Source organism: Medicago sativa, chromosome 5, assembly GCF_051527215.1.
Source record: "Medicago sativa cultivar Bolivia chromosome 5, Bolivia_mono, whole genome shotgun sequence".
In the NCBI taxonomy this organism is placed as follows: domain Eukaryota; kingdom Viridiplantae; phylum Streptophyta; class Magnoliopsida; order Fabales; family Fabaceae; genus Medicago; species Medicago sativa.
The window spans coordinates 73,320,744-73,336,783 of record NC_140753.1 but is presented as its reverse complement, the minus strand read 5'-3'; the positions used below and the strand labels follow the sequence as shown (position 1 = coordinate 73,336,783).

The window sequence follows — 16,040 nt, the reverse complement described above, 5'->3', positions numbered from 1 at the left end:
GATGCTACTGTTCTTGCTGAGAAAATACTATGGGCTACTTGACTTCATTATAAAATTACATCTTGAGTGCTCTGCAGTTGCCTGAATTGGTGGCTTAAGCCTTCTACCCGATGGCCATGGTTTATGCAAATTTGGGCAATTAGAGGAAAGAGAAGAAGCTATAACTTCATTTCAGAAACATATTTTGGCTCTCAACAATCCTCATGTTAGCATATATTGGATGTTCTGTTTACCAAATTTTATTTTATGATAAGCTTACCAGATTATATATGATTCTGATCTTGGTACACTATGTTATGTAATTATCAATAGTTGTCTCGCATTAGTCATTTTGTTTTTATTATAAAACTAGCCGTTTTGCTGTAGAAATTTACATAAATTTCGAAAGATATACAATGGTAATGGATTAATTAGGGAGGAAAACTATCATTTTTTAGTGTGGTCCACCAAATCATCGTTTCTCACTTTTGGGACAAAATTTTGTGTGGAGTTTGATTGGAGTTCATACAATTGACACTTGATCAAGAAATGAGAAAAGGTAAATCAACAAATATTTTCGTATGGTTAGGTTTATAGCTGAAAGATTTTGTTAAATTTTTGAAAGTGAAACATAGTGTTCTTATTATCTCTAGGAAGAAATAGTATGCCCTCAATTATCTCTACCAATATTAAATTTTGCCAAAGCCATTGTGAATCCCACAAGCCGTCAAATAACCCTTTTTGATCTTCTTTTCGTCGTTTGACACATAATACCATTATTATGAACTGCATCGATATTACTTGGATCTACATAGTGAAATGTGATTGGATAAAGGGCAACCCGGTGTACTGAGGACTTGAACCCGTGACCTTACAGTCACATGACAACAACTTCACCAGTTGCGCCAAGGTTACCCCTCTATGATTTGATACACGTGTAAAATTTATTTACATCAACAATGCATATTAATTAAACTCTGTATTTGGTGGATGAAACTTTTCACTGGTACCCAATAAAGGAGTAGGTGGGACCGGAAAATTGTTATATGTACTTGTAGACTAGTAGTAATAGTAGTAGTTTAAAGTAGCTAGTATATGATGCTCTAAAATTAAATCTAATTAAAATCTTTACAATCATAAACCTTTGATGGATCAAAGGTAAACTGAACAACAGATGTAAGATCATCCCAATTGTCATTTGCAAATGCATCATCCACAACATTTTGATCATTCCAAAAACTTGAGTGAGACAAGGTGGTAGTTGGAACTTGTGCTACATTGCCTAATTGATTTAGAAATGAGTGGTTAAATCTTTGGTCAACATGTCCATTAATGAATGGTTTGGTTTCATGATTCTGTTGAACAACATGTTGTGAGTTTGTGAAAGTCAAGTATTGTGGTTTGCTGTTGTCAGATTCTATGCTGCATGTTTTGGAACTTGAAGAGTTAATAGTGAATGCTGCTTCTTCTGAGTCTTTTTTCACATTTGGTGTGTATTTTCTGTATGATGGGATTCGTTTGAAAATTCTGCATAGTGTCCACACTTCCTGCAATGCAAATTCCATACAGTATGTTAAAAACAAAAACACACTTTTCAAAGGTTGCTTGCTAATAAAGTAAAGTGAACTGAATTAGCGCAAATGTCAAAGTTTCTAGATCCTTTTGTCTATGTACATGTCATGTATGATGTATCCTAATAGATTTTGATACGTCCAAGGCATTATTTTAATTATAAAATTACTAATTTTTTAGTAATATGATGTAAATCAATCCATGCTAGAGAGCTAATGTGAATAAGTAAAAGTTGGTTTTGTAGGTCTTAATATTTATAAATTATACAACCTCCGGTTACTATTATAAGTAAAAATATATTTTTTAAGTTCATTGAATAAGTGATATATGTCGGCTATAATATAGACTACATACATAATTTATTTAATGAATCTAAAATGTTAATTTTTACTTATAATAGTGACCAGATGATGTATGTTTGATATTTTTTAGATTTTTTATTTTTTTTTTATATATTTTATGAGGTCTAGTATATGTTGCTTAAGTGTAGAATAATACTCCCTCCGGTCCTTATTATAAGAAAAAGTTGACTTTTTAGATTCATAAAATAATTAATGTATCTTATTGTAAATATAGACTAGATACATCACTTACACAATGAACCAAAAAAGTCAATTGTTTCTTATAATAAAGACCGGAGGAAGTACAAAGTTTAATAAATATGCTCAGCTCATACCTATCTTGAAAATGAACGAGTTTCCAACCCCAAATCTCAGCATTAATGTTGTTATCGTCATTACTTTGAATATGTTCTCTCTAGATTTGTCTTTACATACGATTCTAGATGGGTTTGCTTTTTATTATTCACAAAAAAATTGCTTTTGCTTTCACGTTTTATAAATCTCTCATCTATTTTCAGACAACATAATAAAAAAGTTTAAGCCAATCCCCTCGAAAAAACAAAAAAAGTGTTTAAGCCAATATATATTTTGCAAGATTAGTCAATTAAAAGTCATTTGGACTTATCTTATGACATAAACAAAAAATATATTCTTCGTAAATTAATTGTTTTGAATTGGTTTTTTTAGGCAATGTTTTGAATTGATTATTATAAGCTCCGCCAGATATTTTCATAAGTTTGTTTTAAACAATTTATGCATATTTATTCTCATTTTCTCAACAATTTCCAAAACAATTTATACAATAAACTTATGTACTTTTCTTTTAAAAAAAAACTCATGTATTTTTGGTAGTCCAAGATATCCACATTTAAAAGTCAGAGATTAACCATAACCATTTAAGATGTTATTCTCTTCCAATATAGTATATTCTTTTAAACATACCGGTCAAGGATCAAACCAATGAACACATGCTTAAGGGACTCGTTATCGAGTCACATTGTTGGCTAATAAACTCTTATATGATAAGTGAAGTTAATTAATATCAAACTTTTTATTCAAACACCCCTTAATTATAAATGCAAAACCAATGAAAGTTTTGATAAAAATGCAAACACAATGAAATCACTTACAGCTTCTTGAACATCATTGCTATGATTAAGAAGTGGATTATTGCTAGTTTTTCCTTTAGGTGGGAGACGAAATTCATGCATCATCCAATCAGTTTTGGTGCCTTTCCCTGCACTTCCACGGTAGTAAACCAATGATTTCTTGAGTCCAATGCATTCATGTGATTCTTTAACACAATATATAGGTTTATCAATCCCTGTAGCTTTCCAAAATCCAGATCCTGTCACTCTATTAGGCCTTATGCTGTTCCTGTATTTTCTTCCTCTTAAACAAAAGAAATAGCATTCCTTTTCCCCCACAGTACTAGCTTCTTCATATTTACGTCACAACCATATATGTAAATTCAAGAACAAAAAAGACAATTGAGATCAGAAACCCTATATTACAATCAAAATGGGGATAGTTGCACTTGCACCTAGCTATAGATCCATAGCCTATAATGTAAACATGCATATATATGTTTTAGTTAATATTTTTGTGAACAATTTGACATAATAATTTAGATTTTCACATTTTTATTGAACAGAAAAATTTAGATAATTTACCTATTATTGAACAACAATCTGATATAATAATTTAGTTTTTCACTTTTTTTAACAGCAAAATTTAGATTTTCACATGAAATGTTCAAAAGCTAAAAATATCAATTAAATTCATATTCTTTTTAGATAAATTATTAATTAAATTAGATTTTCACTTGTCAAATTATTAATTTAAGATAAATTAAGATGCTCTCTCTCTCAGTGTAGCAGCACATATTTTTTTTTCTTCTGAAAACTAAGATAACATACCACTGCATGCAATAAACACCTTTTTACATAATTTTTTTGTTGCACCGCTGTACCGTGGGAGTGGAACCGAACCGAGTACAATTATGATGAGTCTTATGCAATGTTTAGATCATCTACAACTGCTTTATAGCGCAACAGTTGTAAGATCTATTAGATTTAGAGAGATAAAGTTAATCTAACAATTACTACAACCGATGCATCATAAAGCAGTCGTAGAGATCAGGCTTATTTTATGAAAAATCGTAGAACAAATTTCTCTACAGCAGCTGAAATAGTGTATATATAAGTTTCATTAACATATAATTATGAGAGGAGAATAAAATCTTACTTGGTAAATCCCATGGATCATATTTGTATATGTCAATCTCTTTGATGAGTTCAATCCGAAGAGGCTTCTTCTCCACTTTTCGCCGTAGATAAAATCCGACAAGCTCTTCATCTGTTGGGTGGAATCTAAACCCAGGAAGCACAACTTCATCTTCTTTCTTGACATCAAAGTTATCTAACTTTGCCACATCCATATTTGTCAAAATCCTAGAGTACCACAAACTCTTGAAAACTTCTTATAGCATGCAAATAACTTTCCTCTTTTCGATATATATGCATTTATATATATAAAAAATATTGTATGAGTCACAATGAGTAATTTTCTGATCAATTAAGTTGAAAATTGGCCGTTGGAATTAAGTCAAATATGTCCATTATGAGATGTATGCATCTTAAGAAATAAGAGTTCAAAAGCTTACAAGTTTCTGACCTAATGATACATATAGACTTTTTTAGGGGCCCCCACAATGCCACCAAAGGACAAAAGTTGAATATTAATCATGGAAGGTGAAATGGCAATGACAATAATTTTTGAATTCATGTTAATTTGCTTTATAGAAACACACCAAAGGAAAGTCTACTAGAGTGGGCACGACTTTGACTATTCCATGCATATATGGATGGAAGAGAACAGTCATACATAATTGGTTTTGGCCATAGTCAAATTCAATCAACAATAAATACCGAAAAAAATTATTATTAAGAAAATTCTAGACCAAAAAAAAAGTTTTCTTGTATGGACCAAAAAAAGTCCGATCCTTACTAATTTTAGTAAAAGAATGAATTTTCTAATCATAAAAAATGAAAGATAACAAATATCTTGTAATCCTAATTACGGTGGGTTAACAAAAAAAGATGGAGATGGAACCTCGAACAATATTATGCATGGTCGGTATTTAAACTCAAACTTTTCACTTTTCCACGTTTAAAATGTGTGAGCCTTAATCACTATACCACTTGACAAAAAAAGATGAAGATTGACTATTTTCTACAAAAGAAAGCCACAAACAAAAAGAAAAATGAAATTTCAGAAACTTGTGATTTTTGTTTGAAATACAATTAATTCAGTTTTGGGGTTAATTGTGACTTATCAACAAACCTCATGCATACCAATTCTGTTTCATGTTAAATAATCAATACCGATAGAGATATATGGACATTTGTGTTTTAAAAAAAGGATATTTTTTTTGGTACCATAAAGAAAAACTAATCAAATATTTAAAAGATATAATATGAAATAATTGAAAGTTGAATACTATACCTAACAAAATTTAAAAGATATAATATGAAATAATTGAAAGTTGAATACTATACCTAACAAAAATGAGATTAGGGTTGGGTCTTACACTTAATTAAACTTTTGGTAAATATCAAATAGTTTAATTGTCATATGTTGTTAGTGCAAAACATTATATAATATCTACAATTTACAATTAATCATATGTGTGATTTTGAAAATATTAATAGGCCTTTTTTTGTTAAAAAAATATTATAGTTAAAATTAAAGTTATACATTATCATAATATAACGGTTCAATGTAAATTTTCTTACACTCAGATTGCATATGAATTAATTATTTTTTAGGCAAATTTTTTTTTTTTAAAGAAAGAGAAATGTTATCTTTATTATATGTTAGTGGATAGTGGGATTTGAAGCTTGACTTGGCTCTACAAGAGAATCTTGTGAAGTTTTTGGTTCATATTCTTTGCTATGACAGTGAAATGGCGGAAAAGGCAACAATGTGAAGAGAATATGCTAATAACTCCAAAATCGGAGGAATTGCTACAAAGTCGATATGCACATTTCATATATTTAATTTGAACGTGTCATTTTCTCTTAATTTTCTTCGTTTATAGAAAAAGTTTAGATGAATTAGTCTTGAGATTTATCACGGTTAAGACACGTCTTATAGCTCGAGGAGCGCTAACAAATATATATATATAAATCATCTATGAAAAAATTTCACGCTGATAGCAAGAGTTGAATCTATAATTTTATGGGTGGGTCAATTTTTTTATCAACTGAGTCAACCTTTAATATCTTCCTTTAATTTTTCAAAAAAAAAGTAGCATAAGTTAGGTTAAATATATGATTTAGCATTTGAATATTTATATTTTTTTTAGGGATTGAATATTTATATATGTTTTCGTTTTTATTATTTATTATTTATATAATGGAAGAAGAGACCAACTCGTGGTCAAGTCTGGAAAGAAACTTCTTTTCCCTTGGACCAAAATAATATATAAAGTCTACATAGTTTTATGTCACGACGACGTCATTATCATGCTATATTTGAAATTGCTAATATCTAACTTGACGATTCCCTCAAAAAAAAAAAAAAATCTAACTTGACGACCATTCCTACAAAATATATAAAAGAGCAAAAATTACAAGACTAACCCTTATTAATTAAGAAACTTGTTAAATTGAATAAGGGCAATCTACATTTCGTTGCTCACCATTATTAGCATTCAATAATCAGGTTGTCTCATTGGAGACTTTTAACTCAAAACAAACATAAAGTAAGACTCCTAGAATCCTAATTTTAGGTTTACATAAAAAGTTATTTGTCATTGTTTTTTTTCTTCTTTAAATAAAAAAGGTCTTTCTTCAAAAAAAATAAATAAAAAAGGTCTCGCATACAAACAAAAAGACTTCATATATATTGAAATTTGTTTTAAATATCACTTATTGGATCGGTTCAACTTGAGCCGAAGGTCGATCAACATTTGAATGTTTATCTATAATCGAGCAACACTATTTAACTTAGTAAATTATGCTCGGTCTCGCTTAAGAGAAATGTGAATTACATTTCTCTCCAATTTAATGTTAAAATATACATTCACATCCCTTGAAAAGTAAAACTTATACTCCTACTTCCCTAAAAAAAAACTTATACTCCTATTCTTTATGAGGTACTTGAATTACAAATTTACAATCCCATCCTTTACTAATTAAATATCCAGTGCACTTTAATCCATTTTAACATGAATAAATATTTTGATTTTTTTTTGAAGGGGAATAAATATTTTGATGATATCTATTAATTTTGAACCACCACTTAAGAAAAATAAATTCATTTCTTTATAATTTAAATGTTATTAAAAATTAAATTTAAATATTTTTTATTAATTTTATAATTTAGAATATAAAATTCACTTTCAATTAACCATATTTTATCAACTGTAGTATTTTTTCATTCATTTTAATTTTACTCCGTGTTGTTTTATATTTTACAATAGGGTGAAAAATATGTTAATGAAATTGCAACAAAAAAAAACCAAGAAAAATATGCATTCAAATTTTGATAATATTAAAATGGATTCACAATATTATTTTTCTTTGGAGTGTGTTATATTTTTAGCTAGATTATTCGAAATAAAAAAAATTACTAAGTGAGAAAATTGTAGATTTTAACGTAAGCAGAGAGAGAAATGTAAAACTTCTTTTAGGGGAGGAGAGTGAAATGTTTTCTAACATGTTTTGCATTGAAGGAAATGTTTATTTTAACATAAGATGAAATATATGTGTAATTCAAGTATCTTTTAAGGGATGAGAGTGTAATTTACACTATTTAATTTTTAATAGACCAATTATCATCATAAGGCCAATTCAATCAGAGAATTGAAGCTATTAATGAGAAGATGAATAATTTAAAACAAGAAATTGAAGGCTATAAATGCGATGACTAGTGATAATTGACTAAAATAAACGAGTGTAGAACAAAAAGAGATTAAATCATGTAGGCCCACATAATTAGTGGTTAACGAGGGCCAAAAGGATAATGTCAAAAGAGTCATGATTATTTCATTCATTTTTTGATAAAAGTTGTGAAAAATTTTCTTATGTAATAATGTAATAATAAATAAACATTATCGACACCTCATACGTCGAGAATGTTCATTCACCGTCGACAATGTTTTCAATTATTTTAATATAAATATGGAGTGCGTATTTAGTGTTCTTTTATCATTGTCGACACATCATGCGTCGTCGACCATGTATATTGACTGATAAATTTATTCGGCCCTCATTAATCAAATGAGTTCAGAGCCCTATTTCAAGTTTAGAAGGAAGTAACAGAAAGATCACAGATACACCATACTTGTCTTAAAACTTAAAAGCTTAAAAAAGTGATAGGAATAGGATTTCGGACCACTCCCTTCAGATAAAGAATTTCCAGGTACAATATACACTCCAAGTGTTCTTACTATATAAAGAATCATAATTGGAAAACCAAGAAGTTGATCCATCTACAAGGAATTCAGATCAGAATTACACTTACAAAAAAGTAAACAAAATAAAACTTCAAAGGGGATGATGATAAGGCATTTTCATACAATGCTTAGAACTGTAACTTGAAGAACTGTGTTACCACTTAAACAAAAATAAATGCTTATTGCTTCCCACAAGCCAGACTTACATGGCTTGTTCATTGTCTATTACTATCAACATTCAACAGACACTAATAATGAAAGTAGAAAACATGGCTTGTGCAATCTAGGTGCATCAATTATTCATTTTTTTTTACTCATATACAACTAAGAAAAACACTTGCAAAAACAAGTGTGCAAAATCCTCCAGAAGCAACCATAGGGGTAAGGAGTTCCGTCCATATTCAAAGAAAGTAAGGTGGCCTGTGCTTCAAGGACTCCATCCCTCAGTCCACTCAAGTAAGTGGCACTCATTAGATCTTGAATCTCTTCTGAGTTCTGGAATTGTTCAATTTCAGCATCATAGAGACTCGTCAATTCTTCTCCTCTTTCTTTTAATACAGCAGCCAGCTTCTTATGCTTTATAACATCTTTGCAACTTTCTTTTCCAATGTCTGCGCAAATCTTTGTGCTACCCAAAGAAGATTTTGAGTCAGAAATGCTTGATTCCTTTGTGTGGCAATCATATTCATCAGTGCCATCAGGGCTCTGATCCTTATTTGAACTATACCAGGAAAATTGAGTGTTAAGCTTCTCCACAAAATTGTAATATTGATTTTCTGAAGAAGGAAGAAGGCGACTATCTTTATCCTGAGCAGAAATTTCATTTTCATTCCCCTCAAACACGTGAGTTATTATGTCCATGTCCAGAGCAAGTAATATCGCCTGTGCTTCAAGGACACCATTCCTCATTCCATTTGAGTATGTAGCTGTCATAAGATCTTGAATCTCTTTTGAGTTCTGGAAGCCTTCAATTCCAGCATCATAGAGCCTCTGCAATTCTTCAGCTCTTCCTTTCAAAACAGCAGCCAGCTTCTCGTTAAGGCTGTGACCCTTCTTTGAATTATTCATAGTAGCAATTTCATTTTCAATTTCTTCAAATTTCTTGCGCAGAGCATTTTGTTCCTCCAGCAACTTGCAGAAGAGTTTACTCTTGGCCCTCTCCGATTCACAACTTCCTTGCTCCATCATCATGAATGCTTGCAACAAAGGATCATCATAGCTTGGAACCACTATTTCAGTCCAATTTATTGGTTGAAACATCGTATCATGGCTTTCCTTCCTTAACACGGTATTTAGTATTTCCCACTCCTTCAGAGTACGAAAGCTCAGCTTTGCTTCCAGCAGTCCATTGATAATTCCTTCCATGTATATCTTCATTTCTACCTCGGACTCTGGGAGTGACAATCTAACCCATTCACCTTTATTTAAGGCAGCAATCATGATAGTGTCTACATCTAGAGAAGGAAAGATACTATGTGCTTCACGAAGTCCCGTTCCCATTCCATTCAAGAATATCCCTGTCATAATTTCATCCTGCTCAACATTGCTGTCTTGTTGGGCCTCTGAACTTCCCTGGTGGCCAGAGGATGATGCTTCTCCTACACCTATGGCGGGTTTCATTTCATCTGTGTGATCAAAGTTTGTTTGCTCATCTTCATCATCCTTTGATTCATTGACTATCCGAAGAATCCATGCCAGGGGGGACTTTTTATCATCTAGTGGTTTACCTTCTAATGCATCTTGAGCCTCCTTATTTAGGCCACTCACAATCGCCATTAGCTCTTGTAAATTTCCTTCATTTGAACTGCGGCCTTCCATGTCTCTAGTTTCCCTCAACATCCCAGCTAACATATCATCTAGAGCTAACTGATCTATCAACTTCCTCTGTTCTAGCTTATCATCTTTTGGAGGAACTATTGTCATTGTGGGTGATATGTCAGTTACCAGCTGTGAGTACTTCAGGTCAGGACACATGAATTTGACATATTCTTTCATGTTGGTTCCTTGTTTGTACACAAATACTCCCCAATCACTTAGTGTCACATTGGACGGGGCTTCATATGAAACCTGCACTTGATTCCACTCATCCTTAAGTAATGCATCAAGACCCAGCCACTCCTCGTCGCTAAACAATAGTCGCAAATCACAAACTAGCACATGATTTTGTTCAATTCTGAAGTTGTAATAACCTTTACGAGGGACACAGAGACCATTTATAACCAAGTGAAGCTCAACAAGTAGCCGACGAGATTTTCTAGACCTCCCAGTCACTCCCTGGAATACCAATGCTAAAGCAACATTGGGGAACTTCTTACCAACCCAAAACCTTGGATTTCCTCCTTTGCATCTGTAGTCAAACAAATTTGGAACCCCAGTTTCCATTTGAGGCATCACCATCTGTAATCCACATCTCTCGCTTTTCACCTGTCATATTACAAAAACCAAAAAACCGGTATCATATATTTGTCTTTAAAGTCCATGTTTGCACTCTGTGACTGTGACATATAAAGCAAGCATTATAAAAGAGTGAATTTTTACCCACACATGAATGACAACATTAACTAGCCACATAGATGACATTATAAAAGTAAAATGATACTTACACGCCACATTTTTATTATACGATTCTTATTCTTTTATATTTTGATAAACTAAAATGAGGTAAATAATACACATACATATCTCCCTTATTACCTCCTAAAATAAAGCTATAAAGAGGTGATGTACCTGATTCCATAACATGTCCGACGTCTCTCTATTTAAGCGGAAGCAGTATCTTGCATCTACTTTTTGAATAGTGCATGGCAACTCTGATATGTGTTCAAGCATCACACAACCGTAAACATTCAGAATTCTTAAGTTGGTGCACTCAGGAATTTCTCTAAGCTTATTGCAACCACTGACATCAAGCTTTGACAAGTGAGCAGAGTCTTTAATGCACACAGGGAGAGAGATGAAATTGTTGTCAGATGCAATCAACTCTTCTAATTCAAGAAAAGAGATGAGAATCGCCTTAAGATCTTCATCGGACAAATCACTGTTTCCAAAATGCAATGTTTTTAATGTTGAACGACCATTGGCTGCTGAAGGGATATCATGTAGAAATCTTCTCAAGGATTCTCCAAGTTGAGAACATCCTCCAAATTTAAAGGTGACAGCATTTGGTAGTGTGAATAAGCTACATGGTATATACTTGAGCTTCCAACTACTTGTCATCTCTATAGAAACAAGCCCAATAAGATTACCAATGGAATCTGGCAACTTCTCAATTGCGGTATTTATCATATAAATCTTCAATGGCCTATTCATCTTGTTAACTATATTTGGGAAGTGTTCAAGTTCTACACACAAATTAAGGTCAAGGAATTCAAGGGATGGTAAAAACATTCTTTGCGGGAACTTCCGAAGTTTGGGGCATCCTGAAGCGCTTAAGTGGGTAAGGTTTTCGAGAAATCCAACCGATTCATGAACCATGGTTAGGTTCTTACATTTATCAAGTCTAAGTACTCTCAAATTTTCGACTCCTGAAACATCGGGCATTGCAGTGATAGATTCATTTTTTGTGAAATTCATGATAGTCAATTTTGAAAATACCTGCCAAAAGAAAAGTCAACCAAACATAGTTACTATTGTTATATATAAAAATAAAAATGAAACAAAAAATAACATATAAAAAGCTATGATTTTACCTTAAATGGCTCTTCCAGTGTAAGTTTGCTTTCAGGCAAATTGAAGACGATGATTTCCTCTGGATGAAACATTGGGGGAAATGACTTTGAAGGGTACTCCTCCCAATCAAGCAGATTTAAATATTTTGGTAGATGTTTAGGTTCTGATGAAAATGTCGTATTTCGAACAATGAGAATTCTCAGGCAATTCATCTTCTTAAAGACAGTATCACTCCAATCTTGTTGTTTTATAGGTTGGGGAGGATCAAGCTTTATCCCTTGAAGTACATCAGCACTTCCAGTTCCCTTTAAAACAAGTAAAAAAGATAAAATCAGGGTTTTCGAAAAAGGTATGTAATTATGATCTACCACGTCAATAATGTATAAATACATAAAAATAAAAGTAAATGATTTGATTCTTACATAATTTTCATCTGATAATACTTTAATAATATCCTTATGAGACCACAATCTACTACGTTTGGCGGGATTTTGTGGTGACTCTTGCTTGACAATATCTCTGCCCATCTCTTGTATTAGATCATGCATATCCAAGCAGCCATCTTTAACTATTAAGAGAGATTTATCAACAAGTTCTTCAATACTAGTTACTGCAGCGAAGTCATCAAGTATCTCTTCAACATAATCTATTCTATCCCCTTTGAAGAAGCATGCTATATCTAGGAAAACACTCTGAGCATTGGGCTCCAACACTTTGTAGCTTACTTGGAGCACCTGTTGAATCTCTCCATGTGGAATCTTGTCGTAACTTTTCAATGCATTTTCCCAAGCTCTTAAACTCTTTCCACCACCCAAATTGGAGCCTATTACTATTAAAGCTAATGGAAGACCCTTGGCATAACCAACCGCACGAGAAGAGAGAGCTTCATAACCTGTTTCAGGATGGTTCATTCCAAAGGCTTTCCGACAAAACAACTCAAGAGAATGTTGATCATTAAGTTCAGTCATTTCATAAATATATTTATCTCTTATTGCATGAGGACCCTTGAGCAAACCTTTGTCCCTTGTAGTTATGACGATCTTACTACCTGGACCGAACCAATCACTTCCTCCCGCCAAGTTTTCTAGTTGTTTTATGCCATCAACATCATCAAGAACCAAAAGAACCTTTTTCTTGCCAAGCTTTTGTTTTATTTCTTTCATTCCTTTACTTGGACTTCCCAACTCGGTATCTGGCTTCTCAAACATCTCTGATAAAAGTGTCTTTTGAAGATCTTCTAGGCCATTGATTTTGTTTGATTTCTCGCTAACTTTTGCAAGAAAACTTGCAGCTTCAAATTGGTGCACAATCTTGTTATACAATGATTTGGCAAGTTCTGTTTTCCCTATTCCGCCTATTCCACATATGCCCAACATGCATACAGTATTATCAGTATTGTCTAGAAGTGATTTCACCTTTTCTGTATGGTGTTCGAGTCCAACTGGATCGTTGCCAGAAAGCAAAGGTTTAGGAGTAATGTTAGCATGGACCTTTTCAACAATCTCTTTAATATGGTCAATTTCGGATCTGCAAGAATACAACACAGAATATGTTATCACGACTTGTTTCAGTCTAGTAATAAAAACAGAAATAACCGGTACAAAAACAAATTATTATACACGATCATAGAAATCTTTCGTAACAGGAAAATAAATAAGACAGCAGAAGTCAAGCATAAGAATTACCACTCATTTTTAAACATAAATGTTATTTGAATATCAATACTGGACAACAAAATTCGCATCGCCATAATCAAGGTTCTGCAGCAAATAACCAACGGATGGCTCTCCAGTCTCCACTCATCTTTGAACCAGACAACGAAGAACAACTCAAAATGTAACTCAAGAATTTGGGTTGGGAGGCTAACTCAACCTTACAAAACTGGCATTTAAGGTGAAGACTGTTCTCACTTATAAAGTTATAATGAAACCTTATCTCATCCAGTGTAGGACTCTTACATCACACACCCTCACGCCTGAGAGCGAGTGACCAGATATAGTATTTTTAGAAATTTAAAAAAAATACCAAAACATTGCTTAATTTGTTTCTAAAAATACATTATTCTTCTCTTCCATCTTCTCTCCAACACAATTATTCAATAAATGATTGTTTAATCTTCCTATTAGTATGTTCAAATGAATATAAATTTAAGGGTCATGCTTACATGTATCCAAAGCGCACATGCTCACGATTCTACAAGTAGGAAGTATTTATTGAGAAAAATTAATTTTCAACTATTTGATAAATAAATTGGCACAATTTCCAATACATCTTGAGAAAATGAAAAGTTTTCTTAAAGTAAATTGAGTCTTAACAATCCACTGGTTTAACAGAAAGAAAGACTGGTCACTACATACATATAAGACAACTTTAGTTACATACCCGGTATTGATATGGTGGCCTTTCAAGTCTGCTGCTTCAGACAATGCTGCTGTCCATGCTTTTACATTTTCTGAGTCTTTTCCAAACCTAATCTCATGAGCAATCATGGCTTCAGCATAGCTCTTTCCTTGATGTCTTACATCTGATGGATCAACATGGAAAAAGATTGGAAAAGCAATTTGTTTTTTGTTTCTTTTCGTACATTCGATGATCTTCACAAGTTCACCAAGACACCACCTCGAAGATGCATAATTCTCAGAAAAAACAATAACAGCAATCTTAGATTCTTCAATGGCTTTTGAAAGTGCAGGTGAAATGTCTTCCCCTATTCTCAGATTGTTATCATCAAAGAAAGCATTGATTCCACGATGCTGCAATGCATCGCGAAGATAACCAATAAAATTGTGCCGCACATCTTCTCCTCTAAAACTTAGGAAAACATCATAGGTGAAACCACTTGAGTGTTCTCCATGTTTTTCAATAGACATAGTGAACAGAAAAGATTAGAACACTGAAGTAGTTTATAGATTTTTTTTCTCCTGACAAAAGGTATATCTATAGATACAAATGTTACCAAAGCTAGTAGTGTATATATACTACTCCTAGTATAAACCCATTATTATGATATCTTTTAAAAACAACGAAAATATGAATAGAAAGATTGCGTATCTTTTTTTGTGTGTTAACCCTCAAGTTTCTATGGAAAGGAGACCCTAGCAATCAGTAATTCGGTAGAGATGTAAGTAAAGTCTGACAAAAAATTGTTTCAATCGAACTCGGTTCTCCAAACGATTCGTTCTAGGGGAAGTTCATTAACCACTTGAGTCCAATTACTTGGTTAAAAATTGTGCATCTTAATCATGCTTATATATTATAATGACGTGGGTAAAACGTGAGCTTTATTCTTTTGCTTTTTGCTTTTAAAAATTCAAAGGAAACTCAAATAAATTAAGTAGAACAAAGAAGGTTCACTTCTTAATTAGTTTTTTTTTTTTTTTTTGACAAGACTTCTTAATTAGTTATTGATGTGCTATTTGTCAATTCTTTCAACTAATTAAAAATTTAAAATGGTAGACAACCACCATGTTCTGAGATCTTTTTCAACTAAGGATAGGATACATCAATATTCTATGCATTCTCATTATCACGCTGTTCCAATCAGTTATGTTCAAATTTTCATCTATAGATATACATCAATATTATATTTGGATATGCAATCACTACAAGAATAAAATATAGTTTTCATCTTGACATATTTTTTTGGTTTCACACAAATAACAGGTTTTATTTTGAGTTCTGCATTTTTGGGGTCCCATGCAAAAGCACTGGCATGGCCAACATGTGGTTATTGCCAGAATTATATTAATGGCACATGAAATGAGAGTGTCACACTACATTATGTTGTCAGGTCAACACTTTCCATGTGAACATTTATGGTAAATCCAATATTTTGAATACATTAATAGTTTGTGTTTTTAATCCATTTTTTCTCAACAAAAAAATAATTCCCAAACTCCCTTTGAAACACTAGCTGCTAAAATAGAAAAGCTAAAAGTGAGACTACAAAAAATATCAGAGTGATTGATAACATCGGAAGGTAATTAGCAGAAAAGAAGTAAAACAAACTAGGAGAT

General features: G+C 32.3%; 2 protein-coding genes across 4 annotated transcripts; both read right to left on the bottom strand.

The window, feature by feature from the left end:
• Positions 1–1,080: 1,080 nt before the first annotated feature.
• Positions 1,081–4,664, bottom strand: NAC042 (NAC domain containing protein 42). 2 transcript variants are annotated; one of them, XM_085709760.1, is made up of 3 exons: positions 4,140–4,664; positions 3,023–3,327; positions 1,081–1,526 (listed from the first exon to the last, which is right to left on the bottom strand). In XM_085709760.1, exons 1-3 carry the CDS (start codon positions 4,330–4,332, stop codon positions 1,095–1,097), a joined length of 930 nt encoding a protein of 309 aa, XP_085565886.1. In that variant the 5' UTR covers positions 4,333–4,664; the 3' UTR covers positions 1,081–1,094. The 2 variants fall into 2 exon arrangements, with proteins under 2 accessions (XP_085565886.1, XP_085565885.1); XM_085709759.1 differs by having other exon boundaries at positions 3,023–3,330; positions 4,140–4,466.
• A 3,781-nt stretch (positions 4,665–8,445) lies between these two features.
• Positions 8,446–14,971, bottom strand: LOC146924813 (TMV resistance protein N-like). 2 transcript variants are annotated; one of them, XM_085709757.1, is made up of 5 exons: positions 14,407–14,971; positions 12,447–13,551; positions 12,045–12,329; positions 11,083–11,949; positions 8,446–10,779 (listed from the first exon to the last, which is right to left on the bottom strand). In XM_085709757.1, the coding sequence occupies exons 1-5, from the start codon at positions 14,892–14,894 to the stop codon at positions 8,680–8,682; spliced, it is 4,845 nt and encodes a 1,614-aa protein (XP_085565883.1). In that variant the 5' UTR covers positions 14,895–14,971; the 3' UTR covers positions 8,446–8,679. The 2 variants fall into 2 exon arrangements, with proteins under 2 accessions (XP_085565883.1, XP_085565884.1); XM_085709758.1 differs by lacking the exon at positions 14,407–14,971 and adding an exon at positions 13,710–14,048.
• Between the last annotated feature and the right edge of the window lie 1,069 nt (positions 14,972–16,040).

What these genes read in the sequence shown, in the direction of transcription:
- NAC042 (XM_085709759.1), bottom strand. Translation starts at nt 4,332, where the DNA reads ATGGATGTGGCAAAGTTAGATAACTTTGATGTCAAGAAAGAAGATGAA. An exon ending in TGATCCATGGGATTTACCAA is followed by an intron (nt 3,331 to 4,139) that starts GTAAGATTTTAT and finishes GTAAATATGAAG; the next exon opens with AAGCTAGTACTGTGGGGGAA. An exon ending in GCAATGATGTTCAAGAAGCT is followed by an intron (nt 1,527 to 3,022) that starts GTAAGTGATTTC and finishes TTTGCATTGCAG; the next exon opens with GAAGTGTGGACACTATGCAG.
- LOC146924813 (XM_085709757.1), bottom strand. Translation starts at nt 14,894, where the DNA reads ATGTCTATTGAAAAACATGGAGAACACTCAAGTGGTTTCACCTATGAT. An exon ending in TATTATCAGATGAAAATTAT is followed by an intron (nt 12,330 to 12,446) that starts GTAAGAATCAAA and finishes CTTGTTTTAAAG; the next exon opens with GGAACTGGAAGTGCTGATGT. An exon ending in CACTGGAAGAGCCATTTAAG is followed by an intron (nt 11,950 to 12,044) that starts GTAAAATCATAG and finishes TTCTTTTGGCAG; the next exon opens with GTATTTTCAAAATTGACTAT.